General features: G+C 42.6%; 1 protein-coding gene across 2 annotated transcripts in view; it reads left to right on the top strand.

Annotated features, from left to right (window-relative positions):
- The window catches only part of NT5DC3 (5'-nucleotidase domain containing 3), a 78060-nt gene extending 53929 nt beyond the window's left edge, over positions 1-24131 (top strand). For both annotated transcript variants that reach the window (XM_020982369.2, XM_078146875.1), the window contains exons 10-14: positions 3867-3948; positions 5246-5332; positions 7513-7653; positions 15175-15239; positions 21276-24131. In XM_020982369.2, the coding sequence (XP_020838028.1) occupies positions 3867-3948; positions 5246-5332; positions 7513-7653; positions 15175-15239; positions 21276-21537 (637 nt within the window). In that variant the 3' untranslated portion in view covers positions 21538-24131. The remainder of the gene's footprint in view (positions 1-3866; positions 3949-5245; positions 5333-7512; positions 7654-15174; positions 15240-21275) is intronic.
- The last annotated feature ends 2718 nt before the right edge of the window (positions 24132-26849 follow it).

Genomic DNA, 26849 nt, shown 5'->3' with positions numbered 1-26849 from the left:
GATATCTGTGAGGGTTTATTCCCTACTCCCACATCTCCCCTCTCTGGTCTTCTTTTATCCTGATTCTTGAAGTGGCCTCCTTGTCCTCTTAGGACTTTTCATCATCCTGTTTGCTCTCTTCTGTGGACAGACTCCATTTTGTCCATGGTCTTAAGATATGGATTCCACGGCTTGCCCTGGTACTCTGAATGTGAATGGTGGGTAGCGCAGGATGGCAGACAGCGGTCTAGACTTGGAGTCAGAAGACTTGGGTTCTGGTCTTGGCTTGAACACTTACCAGCCTTGTGACCATGGGGAAACCACTACATTTCTGATTTCTCATTCAAAAAATGGACATGGTATGAGTCAGCTGTGGAATAATAGAGTTGTGTGACCATGGACAAGGTAATAAAATTCTTTGATTTCTCATCCATGTAATGAGTATGATATGAGTTGCTTCTGAATGGAAACTAGAGAGTTGGCTTGGGGAGACCTGGGTGCAGGTCCTGCCCCTGACACCTATTGGCTGTGTGACCCTGGACAAGACACCTAGCCAGTCAATGCTCTAGGCAACTCTAAGACTTATGAGCTTCAGAGAAGATGCCGTCTTGCATTGGTAGAGGGAGTGTCCTCACCTGGGAGTTCCCTATACTTTTGCAGGGTTATTATAAGGAAAAGACTTTGAACTTTAAAGCTGTGTAATATAAATGCAAGTATAATTCTTTTAGGATAGGGATAGAGATAAGGATAGGATCTGTGATTCCATTGGTCTAGGAAACTCCCAGATGAAGACATTTCTTCTACCACTGCGGGTTGGCACCTTCTTTTTGATGTAGAGTCTTAGAGAGTTGTCCAGAGAACTTAGAGGTTCAATGACTTGTCCAAAGTCACGCAGCCTGAATGTGTTAGAGGCAGATCTGGAACTTGGGTTTTCTTGGCTTTGGGGCCCTCTCTTTCTTCCTTACACCATGTGCTTCTCCTAGAATTCTTTTTGCTACTAGTCAAGAGTGGGGCAGAAGACCCTGGGGGGCTGTTACCTCCCTTGTCCTGGGCATTATATTTTTACGAATCCTGCTTGTGTATGCATGATCCTTTTTAAATTGACATTACGCGGGGGAGGAGGTCATATAAAACCTACAGTCAGTTAAGCCCCCTGCTTTTGTTTCCTCTACATGAACTCTTGTTATGCCCAACTTCCTTTCACATACACTCATGTGGTTGATTTTTTTTGAAAAGGAAGAGGTTTTTGACGCTCAGTGCAGAGGCTTTATTTCTCTCTTGTACATTTCATCATCCTGGTTCCAGCCTGTCCTTCCAGAGTGTTGAAATATTCTTGAATCCTGATTCATTCAGCACATGAGTTCTGTCGCCTTCAGCTCCGTCCTCTGCACAGCAAGAAGTGTGCCTTCAGGGCCTTCGTCTGAACTGTGCAGAAATAAGTTGACTTGTGTGCGGCATGGGCAAGGATGGCTTTGCTTTTGTCTGGGTTTACTGAGCACACAGTAGGTGTTTAATAAATGCTTATGAGAATGCAAGGACTGGTATCTCTAGGGGCAGCCCAGTGCTTGACACGTGCTGCTGTCGGTCAGCTGTGTCTGGCTCTTTGTGACGTCGTGGACCATGCTGGTCAGGGGGATTTCTTGGCAGAGGTACTGAAGTGGCTTGCCATTTTCCTCTCCAGCTCATTTTATGATTGAGGAAATTGAGGCAAACAGGGTTAAGTGACTTGACCAGGGCCACATAGCTAGTAAGCGTCTGAGGCCTGATTGGAACTCAGGTCTTCCTGATTCCAGGCCCAGCACTCTTATCCACTGAGCCACCTAGCTGTCTGCTATGGCGTATAGTAGGTGCTTAATAATTGCTTGTTAGAATGTAAGCTCCTTGAAGGCAAGAGCTCTCTTGCCTTTGTTATCTATCTCCAGTGGCTAGCAGAGTACTCAGTACATAGTAGGTGCTTGATAAAAGCCTCTTAGAGTGTAAGCTTTTTGAGGGCAAAGACTATCTTGTTTTTCCTTTGTATCTTTGGTGATTAGCCTTCTGGTGATAGCACAGAGAAGGCTCTTAATGAATGATGATTGTTTATTGATTGGGGAGAGACTTTTTCCAGCTGACATTGACTCATGAATAAACTCTTCACCCATCTGGGAATCTAGGGCTATTGTCAGCCCACATTTGTCCTTGAGTGCATCAGGGGAGATTTTGTTAAATGTCTTGGGCAAATCTATATGCACCCAATAGAGTGTAAGCCTGTTGAGGGTCCTGAACGTCTTCATGTGTCCCCAGTGCTGAGCACAGTGACTGGCGTGTAGTAGGTGCTTAACTAATGTACTGATGGATATTTCTGTGTCACTTAACCAGCGGTGGCCCCGTAAAGCAGGGAACGTGGGTAGTGTGGCGTGGCTTGTACTGAGTGAATCCAGGCTAGCTTTTGTAGCATCAGTTCTCTCCATGTTCCCCAGACATCTGTTCAGTAATCTCTCCCAGCGTTTTTCTGGGGTTCCATATCAAACTTTTGTGGTTTTCAGAATCTACACCTTCCTCCTGCCCCTCCCAGACCTCTTTTATTCATCTCCAAATCGCCGCTCCCAGATTGCCCTCCATCTTGGATGCATGTATTCATTTATATGTTATCTTTCCACTTACTGGGGAAGCTTTGAGGACAGGGACTGTCTTTGCTTTTTTCTGTACAGCCAGAGTTTAGCACAGTACCCAGCACACAGTAAGTGATTAATAAATGCTTGCTTAGTAACTTTTGAACCTGGGAAGGAGGTGGATCCCAGAGCCTTCTCTGGCCTTTTATCCGCCATGTTCCTCTCTTTGTGATGGCAGCAACAAGGCCAGGGGGAAGAGACTGGTACTTCCTGGGAGCCCTGCTTTCTATCCTCCCAGCCACCAGGCCATCATCTTGGAGTTCACTTTTGGTGTGAACCCTAAGGACTCTTCTTGGCATGACACTGTGGTAGGCTTCAAGAATACAAAGACAAACAAAACCATCTCTGCCCTTAAGGACTGCTTTTTCTACTTGGTTGGTGATGGTGACTCTTTCCTCCTTCATTTTCAGATTATAAAGGTTATTCTGGGGCTGGTTCATGTTTACGGAGACTTTAAATACTGACCTAGGAGGTGCCATAGTGCACAGAGCACCAGGCCTGGAGTCAGGGAGACTCATCTCCCTCAGTTCAAATCTAGCCTCAGACACTTCCTAGCTGTGTAACCCTGGACAAATCACTTTACCTTGTTTGCCTCAGTTTCCTTATCTGTAAAATGAGCTGGAGAAGGAAATGGCAAACTACTCCAGTATGTTTACCAAGAAAATCCCAAATGGGGTCACGAAGAGTTGGACACAACTGAAAACGACTGAACAAGAATTAACTTGAGTGAGAGGAGCCGGGTTCTAATGCTACCTCTTATATATGCTAATTGCAAGTCACTTGTCTGAAGGCCTTAGTTTCCTCATCTGTAAAAGAGGGTGGACCAGATGGCCACGGATCTCCCTCTCAGTTCTAGACTTAGGATCCTTTTTTTTTAAACTTCTATGAGGATTCAGGAATAGTATAACATAGGGAGATGACTGGCATGGTAGAGGGGAAAGAATGGTAGACTCAGAAATCAGGAAGTCTTGCGTTCAAATCCTTCCCCAGATTACTAGCTATGTGACCGTGGCCAAGTCACTTAACCCTGTTTGCCTCAGTTTCCTCATTTGTAGAATTGGGGCAATAACAGCACCTACCTCCCAGGATTCTTTTGAAACTGAAATGATACAATCTTTGTAAAGTGCTTTGAAAACCTGGAAGTGCTATGTACGTGTGAACTACTGTAAGATAATATTAATAATAATAACAACAGCAAAACCCTGTACTAACATGTCATAATACTTCTCTCATTAGACCATTCCGTAAGGTGACTGAAAGAGGTGTACTTCTCTGGGATAAGATCCACAAGCTGGAGAAAGGCCAGATTTACAAACAGGTATTAGAAAGGGATCAAGTCCATTCTTCAAAAAAAATTAGACCTTTGCTTTTATTGGTATGGGGAGCTCCCAAGTGAAGAAATTCCTTCTGTCAGGGCATGGTGGAAACTTGCAGGTGGGCATCTCGTCTTCAGGGGCATTGAGAGGTCAAGGGACATGCCCAGGGTCACCCAGCTAGTCTGTGTCAGAGGTTGGGATTTGGACCAGGGCTTCCTGACTCCAAGGCTGGTGCTCTGTCCACTGTGCCACACTGCCTCTGTTCATTCCTTCACGTTGCTTGATTTCAGGGTTGGCAAATATTAACCATAGAAAACAATCTTGGTGTGGTTCAGGGTTTAATCATATGTTTTGTCTGCAGTATGGCACTGTTAATAGTGTTCATTTTGGGGCCCCTGGCTCTGCTACGTATACCCTGTGTGCCTATGGCTCAGTCACTCCCTCTATGGGTCTCAGTTTCCTCATCTGTAAAACTAGATACCTCTGCAGTCCCTTCTTGCTCTACATATATGACCCTATAATCCTACCTCTGGGCCCTGGGCAAGTCACTTCAGCTTCCTGGGCCTCAGTTTCCCCATCTGTAAAAAATGGCTGTGTTGGACTAGGTCCAGTCGAGGTCTTTTTCAGTTCTAAAGCTGTGAGCCTAAGACCCCACTTTATTATATTAAGTAGAAGAAAAATAAAATCTGAACTGTGGAATTCTAGCTTAAAATTTGTCCCATTTAAATGCATGTTGCTTCCTTAGTAAGTGAGATTTAAGATACCATTGAGAAGGTTAAATATCCTTTTAAAAATAGCTTTCTCATGTGGCGCAGCATTCAGCAGGTATCAACTAAGTGGTTTCTAGTAGGTTGAAATGTCCCCTTCCTGATAAAGGGGGCATGCGTGGGCCTGGGGTGCCCAGTTTTAGTGCTATTTAATCAGGTGGAGCTCTAATACTAAAATGAGGCACATGGGACTTGTGTAGATTTTTTTTTTTGGTTGGGTCCACACTTGATTTTATCATTGTAGGGAACTCCAGGGGTTAGAACTGTCTCCATCAATGCAGATCTCACCTGCTCTACAGCTTAGTTTTAGAGAATTAGTTCCCTGGGGACGCCCACAGGTTAAGTGACATGACCCAGAGTCCTACTGTCTGAATGTGTCAGAGCCAGAACTTGAACCCAGGACTCTCTGAAGGCCTGGCCAGCCCGTTGTCCCCTCTGATACACTGCTTATCTCTCTGTTGCTTTGTAAAGCTGCGTATGAATGTGTCTGTACTTCCCACAGGCAGTAACGTTTGCATCTTCTCTGTTACAGGGCAATTTATATGAATTTTTGAAGCTTACTGGATGGAGGGGGTCCAGAGTGTTGTATTTTGGAGATCACATATACAGCGATCTGGCTGTAAGTAACCTTCCTTTCATCCTGTCATCCTGTGGGCTATAGTCAGGGTATGTTTCTAGTTAATGAGAAGTGAATTGATGTACAGTGCCTTGTTTCTTTTGATGTTAATAGAAGAATAGGGACCATTCTTGCCTGTTAAGGAATTTCCATTTTTCTTCAAGTGCTGTTCAGTCAGTCAGTCAATCAACAGGCTAATTATTTGCTGTATACCAGGCACTGGGAACACAAATTCCAGTTAAGTAAGCATTTATTAATTGCCTGCTGCTGGGTGATAGAGCACTGGGGACCTGGAGTCAGGAGGACCTGAGTTCAAATCCAGCCTCAGACACTCACTGTGTGACCCTGGGCAAGTTACTTAACCCAGTCTGCCTCAGTTTCCTCATCTGTAAAATGAGTTGGAGAAGGAAATGGCAAGCCACTGCAGTATCTTTGCCAGGAGGGGTCAAAAACAAGTGAACAACAACAGCGTGCCAGGCACTACGCATAGTGTAAGGGATGCAAAGTCAAGTCAGCAAGCATTTATTAAGTGCCTACTGTGTGCTAGGCCAAGAAGAGGCAAAAACAGCCCTATACATAGAGAGATCTATGTACGATCCATTCGGAGGAGATGGAAGGCAGCCTTAGCAGCGAAGGCAGTGGAACCTGGGCAGCGTGCCACAAATTCCTGCTTTTATGGGCTGGGCTGGCACGTCCATCTGTCTTGGATGGAGCAGAGGTTTCGTGGGTGCTGTGCATTCTTCCACAGATGCAGATCTCCCTTCCCAAACTCCTCTCCCCATCCACTGCCTTCGTCTGCTGGGAGATTTTGGTTTCTGTTTTCCCGTAAGGAAACTTTATAAGATTATACGATCATAGTTGTAGGACTGGGAAGGACCTTGGAGGCCATTGAATCCACTCCTGCTCTCAGGTTGCAGATGGAGAAACCGAGGCACCGAGAGGTTGAGTGAATTGCCTGTAATGTCTGAGGTGGGATTTGAACCGGGTGTTCCTGATTCCCAGTCAGTCCTTTTGGTGTAGATGGGGGTGGTGATGGTGAGGCTTGATGCTAATGGACCCCTTGAGCTGTCCCTCTGTGGGTCTCAGGCTTGCTGTCGAGCCAGCCCCTCATTCACCGCTGTCCAGCGCAAGCCGTTATCGGGGATCAGCCGCAGGAGGTGTGCCCACTGAGAGTTTTCCATCATTCTTTGAGATGTCATCCCATCTCTCATCTGAGCTTGATGTTTCCTGCTGGAGCAGCAACAGCATGTAAATATTGTGACACAAGCAATTTGGGGAGATTGAAAGCTGTGCGCTCCCGATCCCCCTTCCCAGGCCATCCGGGCTCATCTCTCTCTGCTCCTCACTACTGGCCCAGTCCAGTACCCATCGGGGGCTCTTGTCTGAGATCTCAGATCCTGACCTTTCCTAGCTGTGTGACCATGGGCAGTACCTCAAGTTTACTCCTCTGAGAGAGGTTTGTGAGCATGTACAATGCACGGAGTACACAGGAAATATACAGATGATGTACAGAAAACACTTTGCAAATGTTCATGCTGCATAGAAATGTATTAAAACATCAGTTGTGCCAGGGTTATTCTTATTCACTGACTTGTACCAAATAGTGTTTGGCTTTTGGCAGACGTCTCCCAAGGGATAAGAATTCACCACCATTGGAGATCCTAACAAAAAAAAAAAGAGGCAATATGATGGAAATGGTTTTAGATTTGACGTACCAAGATCTGGGTTCGATTTGCAGCTCTGCCACGTAAGAGCTGTGACCCTAGTCCAATCTCCACATTTTTACAGATGAAGAATCTGAGGCCCACAGGGGTGAAGTGAATTTCTAGGTCACACAGAGAAGTGATAGGTCTGGGATATTTATTAGAACTTAAGTTTATCCGTTGCTTTATTATTATTATTATTTTAGCATAAGAACAAACTATTCCTTTTTATCATCTCATTGTTTCTAGAGTGTGGCTTTCTGGGATCTGGACAGCCTCACAGTTGCCATGATTCCCAGGCCTGAAACTTTTCATGGGGGTGAAATAGTTAAAGCCCGGGATATAATGTTAGTAAAGAAATGTAATTCATTCATCCAGCTTGGTTGATAACTAACCCTGACAATTAAGAAACCATTGAGCAAACACCGATTGTGGCTGAAAGAGGTAATGAAGCTTAAGACTCGTGTTGATTCTTGGCAGGATTTGACCCTGAAACATGGCTGGCGGACAGGTGCCATCATTCCTGAGCTGAGGTCAGAGATCAAGATCATGAACACGGAGCAATACATTCAGACCATGACCTGGCTGCAGACCCTGACTGGATTATTGGAACAGATGCAGGTTTGCAGGATTTCCCCCCTTCAATCCCTCTTCTTTTCCTCTCTCTATCTCCCTTCCTCTTCCCCTCTCTCTTCCTCCTCTTCTCCCTCTGTCTCTTTTTCTTTTTTCTTTCTTTCTCCCTCTCTCCTTCTCTCCCTCCATCTCTCTGCCTTTCCATCTCTCTCTGTCTCTCTCCACTCTTTCCCTTTCTCCCTTTATCTCTGTCTCTCCATCTCTCTGTCTCTGTCTCTCCATCTCTCCCTCCTTCCCTCTCCATCTCTCTCTCTCTGTCTCTTGCTCTGTCTGTCTGTCTCTCTGTCTCTCTCCCTCCCTTCCTCCCTCTCCCCTTCCCTCTCCCCTTCCCTCTCCTCTCTTTCCCTCTTCTCCTTTCCCTTCCCCTTCTCTCTTTCTTCTCCCTCCTCTTTTCTTCTCTTCTCCTCCTTAAGTCTAGAGGGATTACAGCAGCTCAAGTCATTTCAGGTATTTGCTGTTTAAGGTTAGGCTACACAAGGCTTAGATCATTTTCAGGGACTACAGATAAATCACTGAGGATGGATTTTTTTTTTATTGACCTTCTCCAGCTCCAGCTCCATGAAAGGGCCTCTGAAAACCCTGCTTTAGCTCAGTCAGGAAGCCTCTTTGACGTGTCGGCCCAGCCACTGTTTTTTCCCATTTTAGAAAATAACATAGCTGAGACTCCAGGGTCTTGTGGGGCCCTCCAGGCTCCAAGAGTCTGTGATTCGGCTTCTGGCTTCTAGTGGTGGCCGGCAGGGAGATCATCTGCCCCTTGGTCGGGTGTCTCCTTCATATGTTTCATTAGCCCAACTTGACCTTGAAAGTGACTTCAACAATTGCAGTTTCTTTGTATTCCAAGGTGACCTCTCCTCTGTAAAGCCTTCCCTGATTTTCTTTCTGAAAAACAACAAAACAAAACCCATCTGCTAGAACCAGCTGTTCATTAGCTTTGTATTTGATTCTTATGTTTAAATTGCCTAATATTACTTCAAAGATTTATCCATCAATCCATAAGCATTTATTAATTAATTCAGGCCCTGTGCTGGGCCCTGGGGATACAAAGTCAAAAATGAAATAACTCCTACTCTAATGGGGCTTTTATTCTAATGGAGAAGACAGTACATAAACACTTAGATACGCATCAGATATATTCAGTGCAGTGGGATAGCAACTGGACCCATGATGTCATTGCTATAGAGACTTCTGGATGAGGAAGATTCTTCTGCCAATGCAGTCTGGTACTTTTCTGCAATCTCTAGTCTTAGGGACTTGCGTAGGGTCACATAGCTAAGATGTGTCAGAGGCCAGGCTCGAACCCAGACCTTTCTAACCCAAGGCCAGCTCTATATCCCCTATGCCATGGATAGCTTTGAAAATATATAATAAAAGTCATGGGCATTTATGTAGTATTTTAAAGGACAGTTTTGTGAGGGGGGTATCCAAGGTGGTTACTATTCCTATTTTACAGATGAAGCTGAGGCTCACTGTGGTTGAGGGACTTACTCAAGGTCATGTAGCTGGAAAGCAGCGGAGACAGGATTCAGACTCTAGCACAGGGGTGGGGAACCTGTGGCCCTCTAGGTCCTCAAGTGTCCCTCTTTGACTGAATCCAAACTTCACAAAACAAATCCCCTTAATGAAAGGATTTGTTCTGTAAAACTTTGACTCCGTCAGAAGGCTGCACCCGAGGACCTAGAAGGCCACATGTGACCTTGAAGCCGCAGGTTTCCCTGCTCTAGCATTATGTCACTGTCTATCCATAATTATGTGCCAATCCAACAAACCTTTTCATTTTATTCTGCCCATAGGGCAAACCTCCTGTAAATCTTAGGGAAGGGTGTAAATTTCACTGCTGTGCTTTCTTCCCCATTGTAGGTCTACCATGAGAGGAAGGTTGACATAATGCATAGAGTTGATGTGGTTTAAGTCCTGCTTCTGACACATACTGACTTTGGGACACATAACCAGTCAGGACCCCCAGGCCACTTTCTAAGGCGATAGTTACAGATTTGCATTGATAGAAAGGGAGTTTCCTCACTTGGGAGCACCCTATAACAATGAACTCACAAGCTGAGACTCTCCCTGCCTCAAAAATTAAAAAAACACATTTAAAAAATGCCATTTTACATAGAAGCAGCCGTCATTTGGCTGGATTATTCTTTATCTCTAAGTAAGGTGTTGTTTTTTTTTTCACAGCCTTTATGAGGCAAATTTCCATAGTATATAGAGGACTGGCCTTGGAGTCATGAGAACATGAGTTAAAGTTCTGCTTCTGACACATACCAGCTGAGCGTCCCTGGCCAAGTCACTCTACCTTAGTGCAACTTTCTGAGATTAAAAGTTGTAAAACACGTAGTGATCTGCATGGTTTGAAGGAGCCTCCTCACAGAGAGTTTCTTTTGCCAATGAAAGCTCTGGTCTGCCTCAAAAAAACAAAAAAAGATTCTTCACTATATGACAGAACCAAATCACACAATGCCTAAGTGGGATTTTAATAGGTGTTGAATTCAATCAAATGAGGTAAAATGTATTTTTATATATAAGGGATTTATTTTTAACGACTGTCATTACAATAATAAAGGATGTTGCCATTGGCCCTCGTGGCTACCTGGAAGGCTGCCCCAGGTCCTTTGTTTGCACCAAAATGATTTCCATCAGCAGTTATTAGGTGCCAACACTGCCCAAAAGACAGAGTAATAATTCGCATTTCTCTCTGTATCTTTAAGCTCCAAGTGCATTCCTCACAACAACCCTAGGAATAGATGCCACAAGTCTTCTTGTCCCCAGTTTATGTATGAGAAGACTGAGATTCGGAGAAATAGAATGTCTAGCTGAGGAGCACACATCTGGTCAATGTCAGAGCTGATCAGGATTTGAACCTGTGTCTTCTGACTTGACATTCACTCCTCAGTGCTTGTCCAGGGTGTGGTATTGTGGAAAGAGTGCTGGGTGTGGAGTCAGAGGACCTTAGGTTAAAATCTCAACTCTACTGACTCTATTTGCAAAATGAGAGATTGGATTAAGGTAGTTTTAAGGTCCTTTCTGGCTCCCAGTATATGACCATATGATTTGTGCTTCTCTCACTCTTTCAGAGCTTTTTAAAAATGGTATTTAATATTTAAATGGTATTTCATAGAATTTAAATAATTAATGTAGAGAATAAACTTATTATATCAAATAAAACAAATCAATACTTGTAATTATTAATAATGCTATTAATAGTAATCTTTCTAAAGAATAATGTGGTGATAATATAAACAATTTACATTTAATATAAATTTAAACCTGTCAGTTTCCTTCCCCTCATGGAAGAAGTCCTCATGACAGAGGCCAGCACATCATTGTGCTGTTTTCTTCTCTGGGGAGCTCGAGTCTCCCCCGCCCCCTTTTCCCTTTTCTTTCAGTCTGGATAGACCGGTACAATCTTAGTATGATCCTGATTCCCCCAGGATGAGAGGCACAGAGCAGCTGCTCTCCCTTGGCTGACCCAGGGCAGCCTTCCTAGGGTTTTTAACTCCTAACCTCACTTTTGGAAAGGAGGGCAAGCACCTGGCTGGCCATGGGGAGTAAGACCTGAGTAGTGAGCAGAGGCTCCTGAGGCCTGGAGAGGAGGGCTGCCATGCATCCTCTCTTCTCAGGGGAAAGCAGATATCCTCAGTGGCTTTGGCTTTGCCTTTTGGCAAAACTGGTTTTGTTTTCTTCTCTGGCATGGACACTTGTCTTCTCCCTGTTTTGTCATTCTTTCCTTCATGGATTTCCTAGCTGCCCTTGATATTTTTATAACATGTGTTTAGCCCATGTAGTGAGAGTATAAACAGGGTGTGTGTGTGTGTGTGTGTGTGTGTGTGTGTGTGTGTGTGTATGTATATGCACTGCTTTGTGAGAATCCCAGATGCTTTGTAGAAGCCTCTCTTTGTAGAAAAGTAGACCTCTTGAGTCCTTGACTTGCCTAGGGAGCTAGGTGTTATAGAGCTGGACCTCAGAATAAGTCACTCCTGAGTTGGAATTTTGCTCCAGGTACTTACTAGTTGTGTGACGCTATTTTTTCAGCCTCAGCAGAAGAGTCTCCCTCGGGAGATAGTGACTTCTTCATTACTGGAGGGCCTTAAGCAGAGACTTGTCGGGAATAGGACAGAGGGGACTTTTGTCCCATCTTGGTTTGGTCTACACAGCCTCCATGCATCCTGCCAATTCAGACCTTCTGTAGTTCTGTGAGGCTGGACCTCCTCTTGGAATTGCCTCTAGAGCCCAGGCCTCAGGTCTTTTGGGTAAATTCATGGGCAGCAGGGCTTTGAAGATGTATGGGCCATGGCTGGTGCGGTGAATCACCTACAGCTGGTAGATTCCCAGTGTGCCCAGGATAAGATTCTTAACTTCTCTCTGCCATCAGCTCTTTGGCCATCTGATAAAGCTTATGGAACTCCTCAGCATGAGATTTCTAAATGCATAAAATAAAACATCTAAGATTACAAAGGTGACTAAAAGAAAGTGGATTGGAAGATAGTGGGTGTAATTTTTTTTTTCTCCATTTGAGTTCACAGACCCCTGGAAGTCTATCTCTGAACTGGTCAGTGGGCCCTAGGTTAAGAACCCTTGACCTAAGGACAAACTGGGACAAATGGTCCTAATGGTCCCAACTGGTGGGGTTACCTCAAGCTTCCCCAATTCCACCAGCGTCCTGGCCCAGCACAATGTACATTTGAATTTTTAGCAAGAACGGCCTCAGTTGAAGCCAGCTCTCATGAATAAGATCTATGGTCAAGCTGGGTAATACATTTTTTGGGGGGGTAAGGAGAAAGGTAGTTTAAAAAAAAGCAACAAAATGAGGCCAGGGCTATTGAATAATGAACTTGATTTTCTTACATGTTTCGTAAGCTGACTCTGAAAGGTGAATGCCAGCCTCTTTGTACTAAGTCTTTGAAGACCAGCTTAGTTTTGGTTGTTCTAAATCCTGGTATATTTTGTTTAGAAAAGATCAATTTCATTACTTTATATGAGGGCCTGAATAGTTGGAGTTCAGTCAGTCAGTGAGCATTTATTAAACACTTACTGAAGATACTAATACAAAAATAAAGAGGACCTGGCCTCTAGAAGCTTACATTCTATTGGGGAAAATATACACAGACAAGTAAATCCAGACTATATGTCCATGCAGTTTCTGGTTGGGGGCGGGAGTGGGGAGGAGAGTGTATGTATGGGGGTGGCGAGTGGGGGAGGGGCTGGCTAGAGATCAGGAAAGGCCCAATTTGGGAGGTGCTGTTTGGGCATCTGGTCTTGAACAGATGATGGTCAGAAGTGGGGTGGATGACCTTGGTTAATATAGTAGAAGAAGGTTTCTAGCTGGCATTCCAGAGAGGGCTACTCAGCTGTTTGGTGTTTGACTTAGGTTTCTAAAATAACGTGTGCCCTCCCTCCTACTCTCTACCCAAACAGGAGAGAGGGGATGGAAGAAGGGGAGGGAGAGAGAGAGAGAGGGAGGGAGAGGGAGGACGAAGAAGGGGAGGGGAGGGGAGAAGCCACCTGTTGCTGACTATCCCCTGTGACTACTGCATTTCTGCCTTTGGGACTCTGAAGTGAGGCTGGCTAGGTTGCTGGGGTAGCTTTGGGGCTGGCATTCTCTTTTGATGTGGTGGACGTCAGCTGTGATCAGCTGAGTGTGGGTTCACATCTGCTTTTCCTTTGGGTGCCTTTGTGTTTGAATGGTGCATATTTAAACAGAGATGGCCTGAGCTAAGAATGGGAAATCAGAAGAAGGTTTATTTGAGGCCAGGACTCTGATCTTAGTAGATTCCAGAGGTGTTTGGGTACAGGGGAAAGAAGACTAGATTTGCAGTCAGGGACCTGCATTTGAGTCCAGGCTCTATCAGAGTTAGCTTGGGTAAATCATTCAGCTTGGGTTGGACTCTTGGCTATGCTACTTAGAGCCTGTGTTAATAGCCTCTCTGGGCCACAGTTTACCCATTTTTTAAATGAGGGGGTTGGACTGGACAATCTGTAACATCCTTTCCACTTCAAAATCCTAAAGTCCTGTGACCTCTCTGGGCCTCAGTTTCCCCATTTGCCAAACAAGGAGGTTGGACTGGATAATCTGTAAAGTCTCTTGCAGCTCTAAATCCTAAGATTCTATGACCTGATGAGGGAGGAGATGGGAATAATGTTCTACAGCAGTGGCATCAAATTCATATAGAAATGGGGGCCACTGATTTATAGAAAAAAGAGCCCTCTGGGCTGCATATTGACCTAGTATTAAAATGTATTACTATCTGTATTTTATTTTGTAATGTATTATAGATTATTATAGATTTAAGTATTTTATAATTACAGTGTTACTATAATTGTAATATCCTGTGTAATCATGATCACAGATCTCTCCCAATTACATTTTAATTTGGTTTGGGTCGCCCTCAAGAGTGCCCATGGATTCAGTGTGTGATCCATCTGCTATTGAGAGATGGATTTACTTTTTGTGGCCGCAAGAGAGGAGAGGAGAGTGGGTGATGATGCTGCAAGTGGGCTGGCGGGCCCACTTTGCCTGCCTTTCATTTTCCCATGGAAGCAGGAAGCTAAGTCCCCTGTTGTAAGCATGGCACTGGGGTGGAAGAGAAGAGAAGTTAAGCAATTTGCTGTTGTGGGGAATGAGATAGGGAGTTGATAGTGATGAAATACTATAAACATGAGTTACTTGAATTCCTCAAAAGACCCATAGGATCATAGATTTAAGCTGGAGGGGGACTCCTTAAAGGTCACCTCATCTCATCCTTCATTTTATAGAGGAGGAGCCCAGAGGGCTCAGTGACTTGCCCAGGGCCATAGTAACAGAGCAGGTAATGGAACCTCTGACCTCTACTATCTGTGTAACTCTCAACAACCTCTTGGTCTCCCAGGCAACCCTAAGATTGTTAGCTTCAGAGAAGGTGCTGATTTGCATTGTTAGAGGAAATTTCCTTAGCCAGGAATTTCTTATATGAATCAAGCCGCTAGTCTCATTTCTACCCCCATGCCTCATCCTTTCCCCTTAGCCTATTCCTTATCCTTGGATAAGGTATCTCCTGTTCCATTGGTGGGGGCTTCCTGCCAATGCTACTCAGATTTTTTTTTTTCATTTTAGGAGATGGTTTCATCAATTGCTACAGCCAAAATAAAACATATCACTTGGTGGTCGCCCTTCTGGTGATGAAATCCTGTGCCCTTAGGCAGGCTGGTCCTTGTATGGCTACAGTCCCATCGCTTGTAGTAGAAATGTTTCCATCCTGGGGGGACTAAAGGCCAGACCTTGTGTCTTTGAGAACCCAGAGTGCTTCCATGCCATGATCTGGTATCTGTGAAAGACCCCAGTGGAAGAAGTATGAATCATAATAATGTAATGATGAATTAGGAGATTCAGTGGAAAGAAAGCACCCTGGGGGAAGGCAGATTTTTGGTTTGTGTCCGATTTGTTTTTACTTTGATTACTGAACATGCACACACACACACGTATGCACCAAAAACACCAGTCACAGCTCTAACAGCTACGTTCTTATTCTTCAGATTCACAGAGATGATACATCACAGATGATTTTGCAAGAATGGAAAAAGGAAAGGAAGGAGATGAGGTAAGGCTTGCGTCTAGTAAATGTTTAAATGCAGTGCCTCTCTCTGGAACTATCTGTCCCCTCCTTCCACTTGCCTTTTCCTCTGATCAGTGGAAATGTCCCTCCTTACTGCCTGAAGAGGGAGTATGTTGTAAGCAGAGATGAAAAAAAAATATTGAATTTTTTTTTCAATTTTTTCAATTGATTTTTTAATTTCAGTTAACTTTTTTTTTCATCACTGCTACTTTTCTAGGACTTCATTCCAGCCCACAAAGATCACTCCCTCATAACAAAGAAGGTAAATAAAATGAGTCAATGCACTGGACATGGCTGCAGTGTATACCTCATTTCACACCTGTAGTCCCCTACCTCTCTGATGAAAAGAGGGAGGCACACTTCCTTTTCATTCATCTGAAGTCTTTCAGTTTGTGTCTTTCCTTTTGTCTTTTTCTTTTGTCTCCTGATGTCTTTCCTTTCCTCTGAAGTGTTTTCTTTATGTCTTTGTGGCTATTATGTGACTGACCTTATTCTGATCATTTCATTTTGTACCGGTTCATCAAAGTTTTCCCAAGTTTCTTGGGGATTCTTTATACTTGTCGTTTCTTACGACACAATTACATTGCAGAATGTTCTGTCACATTTCTATACCATAGTTTATCCAACTGTTCCTCAGTCAGCAGGTACCCATTTTCTTTCCAGTTCTTTGCTTGGAAAAGGTTTTGGCAGATGGGAAGACCAGTAGGGTTTGTGAAGCCAGTAAATGATAAACTTTCCTGTGGATCATGCGTTGATAGCAATCTAATTGGTTTCTCTAAGATTCCAAGCTGTAGAGGAGCTGCCAGCCTGCATTGGTAGAGGGAGTTTGTTCATCTGGGAGTTTCTTATGCCAGTGAAATCTCAAGTCCTTTTCCTATCCCCATCCCCTAATTTTTCAGTGTGAGGTCATGTGGTGTGGCAGATACAGCCCCAAACCCAAAGCTAGGAATATCTGGGTTAATGTCTCACCTTCTCTTAGGTGCTGGCTGAATGACTTTGGGCAGTTCATCTAACATCATAGTGATACTTAACCCTTTCTTAGGAAAAGAAATTGAGCTAGCCATAAGTGAGCTCCCTAAGAAAGAAAAAAGCCCCAGGATCAAATGGATTTGCAGGTGAATTCTGCCAACTATTTAAATAACAATTACTTCTAATACTACATAAACTGCTTGAAAAAAAATTAACCGTTAGTGCTGAAGGCAACTTTCTGAGACTCTGAGCTGTGCTGTAGAGAAGATGCCCACCTGCATTGGCAGGAGGTACCTCCTCTGGGAGTTCCCTGTATCAGTGAAACCAGCTTCTCTCCTCTAGTTAGATGGTTTCAGTGGGAAGCAGAATGATGTAGTGGTTACATGCTATAGAGGAATTACTGAACTTCTCTTGGTCTCAGATTTTTCATCTGTAAAGTGGTGGCATTGGACTCGGTGCCCCCTAGGGTTCCTTTTGGTTTCTGTAACTTTTGTGCGTTTGGGAGAGTTGAGGTACTACAGACACACTTCACTTTTCTGCCCATCTTCTTTGTCCTTCCTGTCGTTCACGTCTGTGCTTTCATAGGTTATGACTGACTGAGGCTTTGACCTTTGGGGGAGCCGTTTCCTGTTGTGGTACCCAGCAGCTTGGAGAGGAATATGGGGGAATAGCTGGGGGGAGGGGAGGGAGGAGGTGCCAAGAAGCAGGTCTAGCAGGACCTCTGACTGAAGAGGAGCTGGGCACCTGTTATTTGTGGTGCTTATGTGTCTTTGAAGGAGCCTGTAGTGGAAAGAGCCCCAGGCAAGGAGGCTAGGTACCGAGGTTTTATAGCTAGCTCTTGAGCAAACCTACTGTATGATCTTGTGCAAATCCCTTAACGTCTTTGGGCCCTCACATTTATTCATCTGTAAAAGGGGGTCACTGGACTATCTGATCATAAAAGTTCCTTACTGCTCTCAAAATTGTATTATTTCTAATTAAGATCCTTTCTTTTAAGTGGCTCTGAATTTCATACTAGTTGCCCTTCCCAACTGATGTGAATTAGTAATGTTTGGGAAAACCCATTTCATTTTTTTTTTAAATTTTATTTTTAATTTTTTTCCCCAGTTACACACAAAAACAATTTTTAACATTCTTTCTTAAAACTTTGACTTCCAGATTCTCTCCCATCCTCTCCCCACCCCCCATTGAGAAGGCAAGCATTTTGATATAGGATATACGTGTGTAGTCATGCAAAACATTTCCATAATAGTCATGTGAAAGAAAACGTAGACAAAAAAACCTCAAGAAAAATAAAGTGAAAAAAAAAGTATGCATTAGTCTGTATTCAGACATCGTCAGTTCTTTGTTTGGGTAGCATTTTTCATCGTAAGTCCTTCAGAGTTATCATGTATCATTGTATTGTTGAGAATAGCTAAGTCATTCACAGCTGATCATCTTACAATATTGCTGTTACTTTGTACACAGTACATTTTCACTTTGTATTAGCTCATGTAAGTCCTGGCCTTTTTCTGAAACTAACCTGCTCATCATTTCTTATAGCACAACAGTATTCCATCAAAATCACATACTGTAGTTTGTTCAGCCATTCTCCAGTTGATGGGCATCTCCTCAATTTCGATTCTTTGTCCCCAGAAAAGAGCGGCTATAAATATTTTTGTCCTTATAAGTCCTTTTCTTTTATGTTTTTTATCTTTTTTGGGATACAGACCTAGTAGTGGTACTGCTATGTCAAAGGATATGCATGGTTTTAGAACCCTTTGGGCGTAATTCCAAATTGCTCTACAGAATGGTTGAATCAGTTCACAACTCCACCTGCAGTGCATTAATGTTTCATTTTTCTCACATCCCCTCCACCGTTTGTCATTTTCCTTTTTTGTCCCGTTAGCCAAGCTAATTGGTATGAGGTAGTGCCTCAGAATCGTTTTAATTTGCATTTCTCTAATCAGTAGTGAGTTAGAGCATTTTTTCATATGGCTATAGATAGCTTTGATTACTTCATCTGAAAACTGATCATATCATTTGATCATTTATTGATTGGGGAATGGCTCTTATTTTTATAAATTTGACTCATTTCTCTCCATATGTTTGAGAAATGAGGCCTTTATCAGAGAAACTTGCTTCAAAATTTTTTTCACACTTATTATTACTTGTATTTCCCTTCATCCTGTTCCCCCCATTTATTCTATTCTTGCTCTCCTTTTACCTTATCCCTCCTCAAAAGTGTTTTGCTTCTGACTACCTCTCCCCCAATCTGCCCTCCCTTCTATTCTCCTCTCCCTTCTGAAATCCCCTTCCCCTCCTACTTTCCTGTAGGGTAAGATAGATTTCTATACTCAGTTGAGTGTGTATGTTATTCCCTCTTTGAGCCAGTTTTGATGAGAGTAAGGTTCACTCACTCCCCCTCACCTCCTCCCTCTTCCCCTCCACTGTAAAAACTTTTTCTTGCCTCTTTCATGTGAGATAATTTACCTCATTCTACCTCTCCCTTTCTCTTTCTCTCAGTACTTTCCTTTTTTTATTTCCTTAATTTTATTTCTTAGATATCATCCCTTCATACTGAACTCAGACCTGTGCCCTCTGTCTATATACTCCTTCTATTCTGTCCTAACAATAAGAAAGGTCTTATGAGTTACAAGTATCATCTTCCCATGTAGGAATATAAACAGTTTAATCTTATTAAGTCCCTTATAATTTCCCTTTCCTGTTTATCTTTTTATGCTTCTCTTGAGACTTGTATTTGAAAGTCAAATTTTCTATTCAGTTCTGGTCTTTTCATCAAGAATGTTTGAACGTCCTGTATTTCATTGAATATCCATTTTTTCCCTTGAAAGACTATACTCAGTTTTGCTGGGCAGGTGATTCTTAGTTGTCATCCTAGCTCCTTTTCCTTCTAGAATATCGTATTCTAAGCCCTTTGATCCTTTAATGTAGAAGCTGCTAAATCTTGAATTATCCTGACTGTGGCTTCACAATGCTTGAATTGTTTCTTTCTGGCTGCTTATAATATAGTCTCTCCTGGCCCTGGGAGATCTGGAATTTGGCTGTAATATTCCTGGGAGTTTTCCTTTTGAGATCTTTCAGGAGGTGATCAGTGGATTTCTGTAGTTTCCATTTTATCCTCTGGTTCTGTACTATCAGGACAGTTTTACTTGATAATTTCTTGAAAGATGATGTCTAGGCTCTTTTTTTTTTATCATGACCTTCAGGTAGTCCAGTAATTTTCAAATTATGTCTCATGGATCTAGTTTCCATGTCAGTTGTTTTTCCAGTGAGTATTTCATATGTCTTCTATTCTTTCATTCTTTTGGTTTTGTTTTATTGTTTCTTGATTTCTCATAAAGTCATTAGCTTCCATTTGCTCAATTCTAATTTATAAGGAATTATCTTCTTCAGTGAGCTTTTGTACCTCCTTTTCCACTTTGTCAATTCTACTTTCCAGGGAGTTCTCTTCAGTGAATTTTTGTTCCTTTTTTTCCATTTGGCCAGTCTGCTTTTTGAGGCATTCTTCTCCTCATTAGCTTTTTGTACCTCTTTTACCATTTGGCCTAGTATGTTTTTTTTTAAGGTGTTATTTTCTTCAGTATTTTTTTGTCTCTTTTACCAAGCTATTGACTCACTTTTCATGATTTTCTTGTATCACTCTCATTTCTCTTCCCAATTTTCTTCTACTGCTCTTACTTGATTTTCAAAATCCTTTTTGAGCTCTTCCATGGCTTGAGACCAATTCATATTTTTCTTGGGGGCTTTGGATGTAGGAGCCTTGACTTTGTTGTCTTTTTCTGATTGTATGTTTTGATCTGGCTGATGGATATTCTCTTAGTTTCTGTTTATTTGTCACTACAAAAAGAGTTGTTGCAGATAATTTTCTACGTATGATTCTTTTTTACCAATTTTTAATCTCAGTTACAACAACAATAATAATAATAACAGCTAGCACTTGTATGGTACTTTAAGGTTTGCAATTACTTTACCTTCCTTAACTCATAAGCTTAGTAGTGTCATTGCTGGGTCAAAGGGTAGTGACTTTTGACGCATGGGCTTTTTTTTTTTTTTTGGTGAGGCTATTGGGGTTAAGTGACTTGCCCAGAGTCGCACAGCTAGGAAATATTATGTGTCTGAGGCCAGATTTGAACTCAGGTCCTCCTGAGGGCTGGTGCTCTATCTACTATGCCATCTAGCTGCCCAAAGGCATGTTTTTAAATTGCTTTTCAGTGTGGCTGGACCCATGAGTCCACCTATAGTGCATTAATGTCTTGTCAGATGGGCAACTAGGTGGCGCCATAGTGCACAGAACACCAGGCCTGGAGTCAGGAAGACTTATCTTCCTGAGTTCAAATCTGGCCTCAGACACTTACCAGCTGTGTGAACCTGGGCAAGTCACTTCACCCTGTTTGCTTCAGTTTCCTCATCTGTAAAATGGGCTGAGGAAGGAAATGGAAAGCCATCTCAGTATCTCTGCCAAGAAAACCTCAAATGGAGTCATGAAGAGTCAGACATGACTGAAAAAAACAACTGAATAGCAACTGTCTTGCCAAGTGTCTTTTAGGTGGGTTTTAGATAATGTGTGTACTGATAATGATTAATAATAATAATAATAACTAACATTTCTATAATGCTTACTATGTGCCAGGCACTGTGGTAAACACTTTACAACGATTAACTCATTTCATCCTTAAAACAACTTTTGAGGGTAAGTGCTATGATTACTTTCATTTTACAGTTGAGATTGACGCAAACAGAGGTCATAAGTGTCTGAAGCTGGATTTGAATTCAGGACCTCCTGACTCCAGGTCTGGTGCTCTATCCACTGTGCCACATAGCTGCCTAAAAGATAGGAAATTGATAGGAATTACTTCTGAAAAATTATTGGATAAGAGGATTTTTTGTGAAAAATTAATGTTCAGTTTTGAATTTATTCTTTTAAAATCTGTCTGATAAATAAAATTAGATGCTTTTGATAGTTTCATTTTAAAAAAAACATTTTCTTTTATTGGTCATACAGTCCTGGTTTTAATATTCTACTTTCCCCCACCCGCTTTACTTTTACAGAGAAATGACCAAAAATTTCTTCAACTCCCAGTTTGGAAGCCTGTTTCGAACAGACCAGAACCCCACATACTTCCTAAGGCGCTTGTCTCGATTTGCTGATATCTACATGGCGTCTCTGAGCTGCCTCCTGAGCTACGATCTCAGTCACACATTCTATCCCAGGAGGACTCCCTTGCAGCATGAACTTCCAGCCTGGTCTGACAGGCCCACAGCGGGGAACTTCAGGATCCCTTTTACACAAGGGGTGGCCCAGGCCAAGTAACCAAATAAACCACTCGAGGTGGGCGGACATTGAGGCATTCATACCAATGAGAGTATAAACGTCGCTTTTTAAGCAAGTATGAATATTGTATTTTGCTATTTATGTGGTTTTATCTGGTGAATAAATTTCCTTGTTTTGATAGAATAGGAATTCAGAATTAACTGGTCTAACTCTCTTCTGATTTGTATCTCCTGTTAATGATAATGGGAATTATGGACACCTAGAGGAGGGAAAAGTAGATCCTTGAGGTTTCTGTTGGCTGAAAGATGAGCTTCATATTGAAAGTCTATTTATTCAGCCTTTCAGTTTACAAAGGCCTTGGAGCTAAATTTTTCCAGGATAGATAAGGCCCTTTTTGTACTAGTTCTAGAGCGTTGTGCTTGGTAGAGTTTTGACAGTATTGAAACGACTGTGTTTCTTGATCATTCATTCAACAGTTCCCTGCTAGGTGCCTAAGATGTACAAGGTGTCATGGGAAACAGAAATGCCTAGCTCTTCATCCTTGCCTTCAGAGAGGTTACAAAGAGGAAGTGACCTATTATAGTGGAAAGAGCAGAAGACTTCGGTTAGAATTCCATTTCTGGTACTTGTTAGCTGTGTGACCATGGTCAAATTGATTAAGCGTTCTGAGCCCCTGTTTTCTTACCTGTAAAATGGGGACAATAAGCCTTGTAGTAAGAGAAGGTATAGTAGATTAGGTAAAGAGCTGACCTCAAAACTGTGGTCTGATTTCAAGAACCATCTCTGATATATACTGGTTTTGTGACCCTAGTTACTTAGTTACTCATAGGCAGCTCTCTTAGGCTACATTATGAATAGCAGAGAAGGTGCTGCATTAGTAAAGAGACTTTTTCCTCTCTCTAAATCCTTGTTGGTCTGACCTCATAGAATTGTTGTGGGGTTCGATTAAGATAATAGAGTGTCCCCAAGATTTTTAAGAGCTTAACACCATATTAAGATGTTTAGGACACCCCCATATACATAAAGTACTTTGCAAACTTTAATGCACTGTGTGAATGTCAGGTATTGTCATAATCATAATTTAGCCAAGTTCCATGCTCATGCTGCCAGATTAGAAGCTAGAGCTCACCCCTCAAGTTGTTGGATTTGAGATTTATTTTGATATTTCTCTTTCATTGTGGACATATTCTGCACCCTGGGAATTCGCAGTACTTCAAAGAAATCGAAGCTCTGCCTCTGGGAAGACTCAAGAAGGGAGGACGGAGAAGGGAGTTAACTCCCTCACCCTCCCTTATCCCTCATTCAGCCGCTTTGTTACCAGGGGCAGACCAAGAGTGTGATCAGTGACAGATGAGAGTCCATGCCTATCCGGTACAAAGATAGTGGTGTTCCCTGACAAAGGCAGAGAGAAAACTGTCTTGAATAAATAATAGTCCCAGGCTACCGAGGAGAATTTGGGGCTGGAGATGGGTTGTGGTTCCCAATTAAGAAAGGTTTTAGATTCATGTGCAAAACGAGACAAGCAGGAAGGTGAGACTATCGGGACACAGCCTGAAACAATCAACATGAATTATCCAAGAGCTGCTGAAACAGCAAAAAACTACTTTGGTCTCGTGGTTTGCTACTGAAGGTGAGATGAAGGCACAGGTGGGATCTTTTTGGAACAAACTTCTGTGATTCTCCCATCTCCCCATAGTTTTGCTGTAATTAAAGCTTATTAAAATGAGTGCACAGTTAGCAAACTTAATGCTAGGCCATGAGACCTGGGAAGGCAACAGGCTAGAAGGAAATTAATGGTGTGGGACTCCAGCTAGGGAAAGAGGGAGGTGTTGCTCAGACATTATGTCAGACCCTTGCCTTTCGGGGTCTTTTGTGTGTTTTCTTCGTGAGTGGTTTGGGAGTTTGGGTGACTCTTGTTGGTGAGGGGTACAGGGTTAGGGCGAGGGATTCAGGAGTTCTTGTGTCATGGACTCTGATGAAAGTCTTTCTTGAATAATATTTTAAGTACATGAAATAAAATGCAGAAGACTACGAAAGAAATTAATTATATTGGCATACATTTATTAACATTAAAGAAGTTCACTCCAGATTGAGAACCTCTGGGTTAGAATATATACTCCTGTTGAGAAGGTATTGTTTCATGTTTTTGTATTTGTATCTTCAGTACCTAAGACAGTGCCTGGCACATAGCAGGTACTTAATAAATATTTGGTGATTGATTGATTGGTTGAAAGAAGTTTAAAAAGCTTAACTCCATTTTAGCAGCTCAGCTCAGTTTCCCCTGCCTATAATGTAAATGGTTATATGGCCAGGCTCTTTCTCTAAAAGAATGCTGGGTACATGGCCACGGATCGTAGAAAGTCCAGTGTTATTAGTGTGCAGTATTATGGCGGAGAGGTAGATAAGGGGTCTTGGAGTCAGGAAGACTTGATCCTTGAACACTTGCTGGCTGTGTGACCCTGGGCAAGTCACTTAACCTCTGTCTCTGTTTCCTCTTTTATAAAATGGGGATAATAATGGTACTTACCTACCTCACAGGGTTGTTGTGAGGGTAAAATGAGATAATATATGTAGAGTGCTTTGTAGATCTTAAAAGACTGTATTAAAGTTATTATTGTTTTTATTGTTATTAATTATTCCTTGCAACAAATTCTTTATAACCTGGTTTCTCCCAAATATGCATGAGAATGCTGAGTATTTGTCCAATGCTGGCCTCCAAAAGGGACGCTTCATAGATCACAGAGTTAGACTGTATTCTAAGCGAATAGTAAATGGCAACCACTTCAGAACTGAAACATTTCAATTAAATCAACAAACATTTCTGAAGCACTTCTTGTACTCAGGGGATGTTTCAGTTAAGTCTAGATGAAGAGGACATTCTCCTAAGTGCTGTTTCCTTGGAGACACTAAATTACCCTGTAGGAGGATGGAGATGGGTTTGGGTGTAGGAAATGGGGTTGGCAGGAGAGGTAGATGGAGGGGGGAGAGAGATCTTTTCTAAGTAAGAAAAGATCATTTTTCTTCCCTTCTTTTTAGAATAGTTTGCTTCTGTGAGTTATCTGTATTTATTTCAAAGATGATACCCCTGATCAGTGGTATGCTGGTAAATGTTTAACAACCAGCTCTTTAGGGGAACAGTGTGAATGCATTGCACAATTTAAAGTTTAATCAGCATTGTTAGCATTGTCTCCATCTTTCTTAAGTCTAGACAATCATCAAAATGACAATAAGCCTCGATTTCTAGTATTTTCTGATTTCTGAGATGTCAGTGCTCACACCAGTAATTTAACCATCAGCTCCCTGAGTTGGTTTGAGATGGCTCCAGCATCCCCTCATAAGCCTCTTTGAAAATCAGATTAGTTCAGGGGAAAAGGGTGCTGCATTCTGAATCAGAAGTCATGGGTTCAAATCCCTGCGATGTTGTTTAGTACCTGTGTGACCTTGGGCAAGTCACTTAACTTCTCTGATTGGTCCTCATTTTCCTCATGTGACAAATGAGAGGTTAGACTAGATGATGTCTCTGTTCCTTTCCAGTTCTAAGATGGGGGTCTTATGATTTTGTGTCATTGGTCACAGGAAGCCCAGCAGGCATCGTGGGAAGAGCACTGACTAGAGTAAGAAGATTTGGGTTCAAATCCTACCTGTGTGACTTTGGGATAGTCACTTAACCTGCTGAGGCCTCAGTTTCTTTGTTTGTAAAATGAAGAACTTGGGCTGGGTGGTTAGTTTTTGATCTAAGTGAGCTCCTAGAGAGCAAGGCCTGTCTTTTCCCTTTGCATTCCCAGCGCTTAGCACAATGCGTGGTACATAGTAGGCGCTTAATAAATATTCATTGACTGACTGACTGATCTTAAGCCCATCTGGGTACTTGAACTCAGTGCAACCAAACCGACTAGTTCAGTGGGCATGCCAAAGATGGCACACCCATGTTTCTCCTCCTCTAGGGAGTTGATGTGGATAAGCTTATGGATGTCTACCTGCTAATCCTGGAAGTCAGCTTTGGCTCCACCATTACTGAGATCACAAGTGGGATTTTGGACCGCTGAAATGTGGAGTTTATTTTTTTTCCTTTGGCCTGCTGGGCACTAGGAGGAGGCCTTTGTATTTGAAGACTGTGCCCATGGGTTACCACTATCCATCTGAAACTTGGAGCCTTGCCTTCTCATGTATGTGGCTGAGGCTCCACAGAGAGTAGGATTCTGTAGTGTTAAATTAATCATGTGGCTCTATAGAGGCCATAGTTGATGGGGTGCTGGACTTGGAGGTGGAAAGACTTGGGGTTCCACTGTCATGTTAGATTCCTGTTTGTTGTGCCTCTCTGGGGAAATCTCATCAACTCTCTGTTTCTCAGTTTTCTGATTCCCAACATGAAAGGGTTAGGTGGTCTCTAAGATTCCTTCTGGGCAGCTAGGTGGCGCCATAGTTTTGGGGTCAGAAGGACTCATCTTTCTGAGTTCAAATCTGGCCTCAGACACTTACTAGCTGGGTGACCTTGGGCAAGTCACTTAACCCTGTTTGCCTCACTTTCCTCATCTGTAAAATGAGCTGGAGAAGGAAATGGCAAAAACACTCCAGTGTCTTTGCCAAGAAGACCCCAAATGGGGTCAGGAAGAGTCGGACACGACTGAAAAATGACTGAACGAAAAGATTCCTTCTGGCTCTAAAACTAGGATCTTAGGAAGGTTAGCATCAAAAGTGTCCTTGGTTGTTCCTCTAGGCCTCTGCCAGATCTGCCGGTGTTTCAAGTCCCGAGTCTAGTGGTGTCAGTTGAGAAAGTCAGTGTATTTCCTAAATTAAAAACAGCAATGACAACAACAGGTGAGGAGTGATTTAAAAATTGGATGCCTGGTATTTAAGCCTGAACTCTTCATGGTTATATGAAGGTCAAGTCACAGCCAAAAGACAGTCCATATGGCCCCAAAAGTTCATTGAGAAAGAGCTTTTAAAGGTGAGATGAAAAATGCATCTGACATTAAAAGAAACCTGCTTTTTTTTTTTAATGAGAAACCTGACTTAAAAAAAGATCTAAATAAAATATACCTACTGCCCCTCTTTGCAGAGGTGGAGGTGGAGGGGTGTGGAATAGTGCATTTAGCATCAACCATGGTTGAGGTGTTGGTTCATTTTGAACTGATTTCTTTTTCCTCTTTTCTAATTTCTATTATGAAGAATGTCACAGTGGGAAAGACCATAAGGAGGGACAGGTTGAGAAACATGGGTGATAGAAAAGCAAAAGATACAGCTAGAAGCAAGATGATAGAAATGACAAAGCTGCCCACACTGTAGGTCAGAGCTCCCACCTCCCTGCGTTCATCTGTCCTTTGTCTTGAAGTGGCGGGTGACATCTTGGG

This window comes from Phascolarctos cinereus, unplaced genomic scaffold (assembly GCF_003287225.1).
Source record: "Phascolarctos cinereus isolate Bilbo 61053 unplaced genomic scaffold, phaCin_HiC Scaffold_1;HRSCAF=81, whole genome shotgun sequence".
Classification (NCBI taxonomy): Eukaryota; Metazoa; Chordata; class Mammalia; order Diprotodontia; family Phascolarctidae; genus Phascolarctos; species Phascolarctos cinereus.
The sequence above is the reverse complement of the archived record's forward strand: the minus strand, read 5'-3'. Positions and strand labels throughout refer to the sequence as shown.